This window comes from Otolemur garnettii, unplaced genomic scaffold (genome assembly GCF_000181295.1).
Source record: "Otolemur garnettii isolate 467f Iridium unplaced genomic scaffold, OtoGar3 scaffold00044, whole genome shotgun sequence".
Classification (NCBI taxonomy): Eukaryota; Metazoa; Chordata; class Mammalia; order Primates; family Galagidae; genus Otolemur; species Otolemur garnettii.
This window is the reverse complement of record NW_003852439.1, coordinates 1,066,337-1,072,730: the sequence shown is the minus strand read 5'-3', so window position 1 is coordinate 1,072,730 and position 6,394 is coordinate 1,066,337. Positions and strand designations below refer to the sequence as shown.

At 41.6% G+C, this 6,394-nt stretch overlaps 1 protein-coding gene across 1 annotated transcript in view; it reads right to left on the bottom strand.

Annotated features, from left to right (window-relative positions):
* Nucleotides 1-6,394, bottom strand: part of DNAH3 (dynein axonemal heavy chain 3) — a 190,638-nt gene that overhangs the window by 25,017 nt on the left and 159,227 nt on the right. Inside the window, exon 52 of the mRNA XM_023513826.1 lies at nt 3,204-5,345. Within this exon, the coding sequence (XP_023369594.1) occupies nt 3,204-5,345 (2,142 nt within the window). The remainder of the gene's footprint in view (nt 1-3,203; nt 5,346-6,394) is intronic.

Sequence of the window (6,394 nt, the reverse complement as noted above, 5' to 3'; positions counted from 1 at the left end):
AATACTGATGGCAATGAAGCAAAACCACTATATCTGAAGTATCCAATGTATTAAAATCCATGCATTCACAATAGCACCAAAAAAAAAAAAAAAAAAACCCTCATTGGTTCACTTTAGAAGTTACTATGGCACTGATTCAATATTCTGAATGTTGGTAAAAATAAAGATAAAGAATCAGGCATCTATTTTGCCTGTCCTGTTTGAACTATATTCAGAGTAAATCTAAGAGCTGACAATAGAAAACTATTCCCTATCAAAGAATTTGGGCTAATAAAGTGAAGGGGAGGGTAGGATTAAAATATTGCCTTGCTGTCTACTGATTCCCTATTTGGCTATATCTAATCTATTTTATCATCTTTCTTTACTGATGTCTGGATGTGTTAAAGGTATCTTTGTTTGTTTATCAGGTCTGGGCTGAGTTAAAACCCACCAGCCCCAGTGTACAGTGGCCGGCACCCTAGCCACTGAGCTACAGGTGCCCAGACAAAGGTATCTTTTTCAAAGACTATATTATTTTGACAGGGCTGCCATAACAAAGTACCACAGACTGGGCTTGGCACCTGTGGCTCAAGTGGCTAAGGCACCAGGCACATACACCTAAGGTGTCAGGTACGAATCCAGCCTGGGTCCGCCAAACAACAATGATGGCTGCAACCAAAAAATAGCCAGGTGTTGTGGCAGACGCCTGTGGTCCCAGCTACTTGGGAGGCAGAGGCAGGAGACTCACTTGAGCCCAGGAGTTGGAAGTTGCTATGAGCTGTGATGCCACAGCATGCTACCCAGGGGGACAGCTTGAGGCTCTGTCTCAAAAAAGAAAAAAAAAAGTACCATAGACTAGGTGGCTTAAAAAAACAGAAATTTATTTTCTTACAATTCTCAAGGCTAGAATTTGAAATCAATGTGTCAACAGGGACGGTTTCTTCTGCATCCTCCCTCCTTGGCTTACTGATAGTCATCTCCCTGTATCTTCATATGATCATTCCTCTGTGTTTGTGTCTAAATCTCTTCTCTTAAGGATATCAGTCATATTGAATTATGGCCTACCCTAATGACCCCATTTTAACTTTTTTAACCTAATTACCTTTCTACAGACCCTATACATTCTGAGGTACTGGGGATTAGAACTTTAACTTATAAATTGTAGGGGTCCCCCTACAATTCAGCCCATAACAGAATCCAATCCTTGGGGTATTCTGATTGTTTTGTATGCTGACTATCCCTTATGGTGTTGTACTTCTTTACGTACTTTGTATTCTTTATTGTGAGGTCACAGAAAACAAGTTTGTATTATTTTGTGGGAGTCTCATATTCTTTTGGTTTTAGGAATGTCCAACAGAACAACTTTGCATATGTAAACAATGATGCCTGAGGTTACTATGAATTCACACCTCTCATCTGTAGGTGGCATAAGCTCAGTGTTTTGATTTCTCACTAGGGAGTTGTTTGTTTCTTTCAACCAGGTTCCAGGTCAGTGACAATTTTCCATGTTGCTTCCTTGAGTCAGGAGCCAGATCTCTGGCCTTTTTCTTTCTTTCTTTTTTTTTTTTTTTTGAGACAGTCTCATTTGGTCACCCTTCATAGAGTACTGTGGCATCTTAGCTCACAGCAACCTCAAACTCTTGGGTTTAAGTGATTCTCTTGCCTCAGCCTCCCAGGCAGCTGGGATTACAGGTGCCTGGCTATTTTCTTTTTTTAGAAGCGGAGTCTTGCTCTGGCTCAGGTTGGTCTTGAACTCATCAGCTCAGACAATCCACCTGCCTCAGCCTCTGAAGTGCTGGGATTAAAGGCCACTGTTCCCAGCCAGCCTTCTTAATATGAAGGTACAGCCTTTTGAGAATCCTAATTCTATACAAGTGTCTCAGTTCTAGCTCCCCACCTTTTGAGTGCAAAGCAGTCTTCCATGGACATTACAACTCCAACCTCTAGATAGCTTAAATATAGTATCTTCCAATGGTGAAATACCATGTAGCTACAAAAGAATAAGATCTTCATATATGTATGATATGGGAAAGATCTGTAAGATACATTGTTAAGTGAAAAAAAAAAAAGCAGTATTCTACATGTAAGCGTACAAGGCACATCTCCTGGGTGAAAAGTTCAACTACAACTTGAACTTTAACCTAACCAATGAAAACAATGTAACCTAATCATCTGTACTCAGACATTAATCTGAAAAATAAATAAGTAAATATTCTCTACATTAAAAAAATTAATTTAAAAAATTCATATAAGTTTAACAGTGTATACATGAAGGCTGTCCAGAAAGTATTCAGCCATGTACTATGAAAAATAGAGACATACAAGTGTAGATCGTTTCCTGTCTTCATATGCATTTATTTAAATGCATGAAATAGACCAGGTTTGGTGGCTCACACCTGTAATCCTAGCACTTGTAGGAGGCTGCCCTATTTACTGTAGGATATCAAGCTGCATCTTTGGCCTCTATCTCCTAGATGCCAGTAGCACCTCCCAGTTGCAACAATAAAAATGTCTCTAAATGTTGCCAAATGTCTCCAGAAGGTTGAACCAGGAGTCTGTATCTCTTTGCCTGGTTTGATTTTTTTTTAATTACATGCAGTATTAATTAATTAATTAACTTATTTACTTAACTAATTTAGAGATGAAGTCTTGCTATGTTGCTCAGGCTGGAATGCAGTGGCTATTCACAGGTGCAATCACTGTGCAATATAGCCTCAAACTCCTGGGCTCAAAGACATCCTCCCACCCAACTTCTAGAGTAGCTGAGAGTACAAGTGTGTACCACCACCTTTGGCTTTTAATTATTTATGAAAATTAAAAATTAAAAAAATAAAGAAGCAATATTTAGAGAAAATGGTTTAAGGTAACGGTAGAAACTAAGCAGCTTGCAGGCTGAACCTAGGCCCTGAGGTTGACCTCTTAAGGCTTTAAAAAAAAATTGAAAGAGTTCTCAAAATTTAAGCATGGGTAAGTTCTGCATTTCTAATTTCTCTGGAAAACTCAGATAGTTTGGCAATTCTGGGCTCACATTCCCAGATACCTTGATTAGTGATGCTGAGTAGCAGTTGCTCCCTTTAGACAGGAAAAGAAGTCTTCAGTTGCTTCACCATATCCTGTTACCCAGTTGGCTTTCAAAGCCATCTGAGTTTGAGATCCCTGCTATAAGGGACATGCTTTTGCTATACATCCACACATCTGTTCCTTACATGACTTTCTGTCCTTACCTGCCATTGGATCTGCACCTGGAGACAACACGAAAATCAATGGTGCACAACAACTGGAATCATTGTAGGATCCTTGGAGATCAAATGTAGGGGCTTCAATGTATACATTTCCCATTTGGTCAGCTATGAAGTCCCGAATAGCCGGGACAATTTTGTCAGGTCGCAAACATCTGAGGACCACCAGCCTCTCCAGTCCTTGAAGGAACCTCCAAGGTCCAGGGAATGGCTCTTCATGGGGCCAGGCTGAGTCATAGATGAACTTCCATTCACTTAGATTTTGTTGCAAATGTAACATCAGGCCTTTCAGGCTTGGTAATACAGATGCACGAACAAATTCTGACCAGGCCTTTTCGGATAGCCATTCAGGAGCTGGGTTGAGGAAGGGGTTATCCAGTGCAATACCTCCAGTTAGAAGAAAGTACCAAACTTCCTCATTAATTTGATTTTTTTCTTTCATGATGCCAATGGTCAGGAGGAGAGAGAAGAGAAGCTTGTCCTTCTCAAATAGTGAACGGCACACATTGTTATAGATGCTCAGGGTAAAATGCTCTATGATATACTCAATACGCTGATCCAGCTCTTCACTCTTGGTGCTATTGGCCAGGGAAAGCACATAGAGGTTGATGAACCATGTCAAGGAGTACTGATACATTGGCTCAATGTTGGCCAGGTCAGAGATACAGAAGAAGATGGTGGCAGAGTGAACAGCCACTGGCTTGTAGCCCATACGTGTCTCATCAATCTGTGTTTCTGTCATGGAAGCTATTTTTTGTTTCTCAGAGATTTCTTCAGATAGCAATTTAGAGGAGGACAAAATTTTGATGGCAGTTTCGTTCTCCAGGATGTTTCCCTCAGATGTGGAAAGGACCTCCAAGATCTTATCTTCAATTTCCTTTAGCTGCTGCTTATTCTTGGCACTTTCCACAATCAACTTGTTCTTTACCTCTTCTAGTTCTGGCTTCTCCTTGGCAGCCACAATGCCGAGAAGTTGATCTTGGAGACCCAAAGGGGTGATCATGAAGTTGAGGAGACAGACTTTCACGGCTACTTCTGGCAGGTAATGTGGGTTCCTCAAACGGGTTGTGATGTATAGTTTAAAATCTCTGGAGTATTCAATAATATTTTCACCCAGCCTCATATATTCGACCCCTTGCTGCTTGAATGTTGCCTTGAGCAAGATGGGTTCAATGAAAGCATCCAGCTCTTCTCCAACGTTTTCAAGCAAGACAGGGGTGCCAAATTGCAGAGCATTTTCCAATGTCCTCACATAGTTACTATCAGAGAATTTGATGACAGAGAGTTTATTTGCTTTCTCCATATTCTTAATCCATTTATTGGCCTGCCCCTGAGGGTCAATCATTAAGGACCAGCGCCTAGAATTGGACACAATGATGCCATTGTCAATGGAGAAGGAGTCAATGGGAAGCCCAGCAATCTGCCAGGCACGAATTTTTACAGGATCCCCTAATGTGTTGCTGAGACTGAAGTCATTGGATCCGGGAATGACCTTGTCTTTACATTGAGCCAACCACTGGCTTTGGCACTGGGCCCGATAGTCAACCGTAAAGGCACCCAGGTAAGCCACAGTCCCTGAGGATAGTAATACGTCGCCTGTCAGATTAGTGTAGCGGATCCCCAGCTGCCGGGCAGCTTCTGTCCACCTGTCCTTCTCTCCCCCAAGACCACTGATTAGCTTCTCTGCCCTGATGAGCTTTTGGGAGCAGATTTCAATATTTTCTTCCAAGGCCTTTTTCTTCATGTTCATCTCCTCAAAGTCGTCATTTAGGGCCTGAAGCCGGTCTTCCACCAGCTTCAGCTCTGCTCGTTTCTGGTTGAGGTTCTGCATCTGTATGTCCAGCTTGCCTTCTGCCTCCTTTAGTCGCTCACGTTTGGGAGCCACCACCTTGGCCACGCGATCATACACCTCCATGGCCCTCACCCATTTGCACAGGCCCTCACAGGCAGATGACACATTTTTAATGACAGCTGGCTGGAAGTCTGGGTGATCAATAAACCTTTCCCGAATCCGCTTCATGACCAATGGGGGGATATTGTCTTTGTCATATGTCTTGAGACTCTCCAAGAATTTCAGATCTCCAAGGATCTTTCTTGATACCCCCCAGTAGTCTTCTATCATCTTACCTATTTGGTAAAAAAGGCAGAGATTATAGGGTATATTAAGACATTTTGGCTGAGACTTAAAATTCTGCAGTGTCTACTGCTCATATTTGAGAAACCCAAGCTCCTCACCATTGTCTGGAAGGCCCACCTGACCTCACCCATCTCATATCTTCCTTGCCCAGACCGTCCTTCAATTTCTCCATGATCCTGAGTTCTTCATACCAGAAGTTCTTTGCCTATATGTAAATGGCATCAAGCTGTATCCTGACCAGACTTAAGGCCTCATTTTAAAAACCACCTCCAGGAGAAAGGACACTCTATTTAATAAATAGTGCTGGGACAATTGGATAGCCTTATGCAGAAGAATGAAACTGGATTCCTACCCCTTACCATATACAAAAAATTAACTCAAGATGAATGAAAAACTCAAGTATAAGACCTGAAACCCTAAAAATTCTAGAAGAAAATCTAGGAAAAACTCTTCCGGACATTGGTGTAGGTAAAGAATTTATGACTAAGACCCCAAAAGCAAATGCAACAAAATAAAAACACATGAGACTTAAACTAAAATTCTTCTGCACTGTGAAGGAAATAATTAACAGGGTAAATTGCAACCTACAAAATGGGAGAAAATATCCATAATCTATGCATCTGACAAAGGACAAGGAACTCAGACAACTCAGCAAGAAAAAAAGCAAGGAACTCCATTAAAAAAGTGGACAAATAACATAAATAGGCATTTTTCAAAAGAAGATATAGAAATCACCAACAGGCATATGAAAAATGTTCAATATCTGGCTCGGTGCTTGTAGCTCAGCGGCTAGGGCACCAGCCACATACATGGGAACTGGCGGGTTTAATCCCAGCCAGGCCTGCCAAACAACGACAATTACAATAACAACAACAACAACAACAACGAAAAATAGCCGGGCCTTGTGGTAGGGGTCTGTAGTCCCAGCTGCTTGAGAGGCTGAAGCAAGTACCTAAGAGTTTGAGGTTGCTGTGAGCTGTGATGCCAGGACATTCTACCAAGGGCAACATAGTAAGACTCTGTCTCAAAAAAAAAAAAA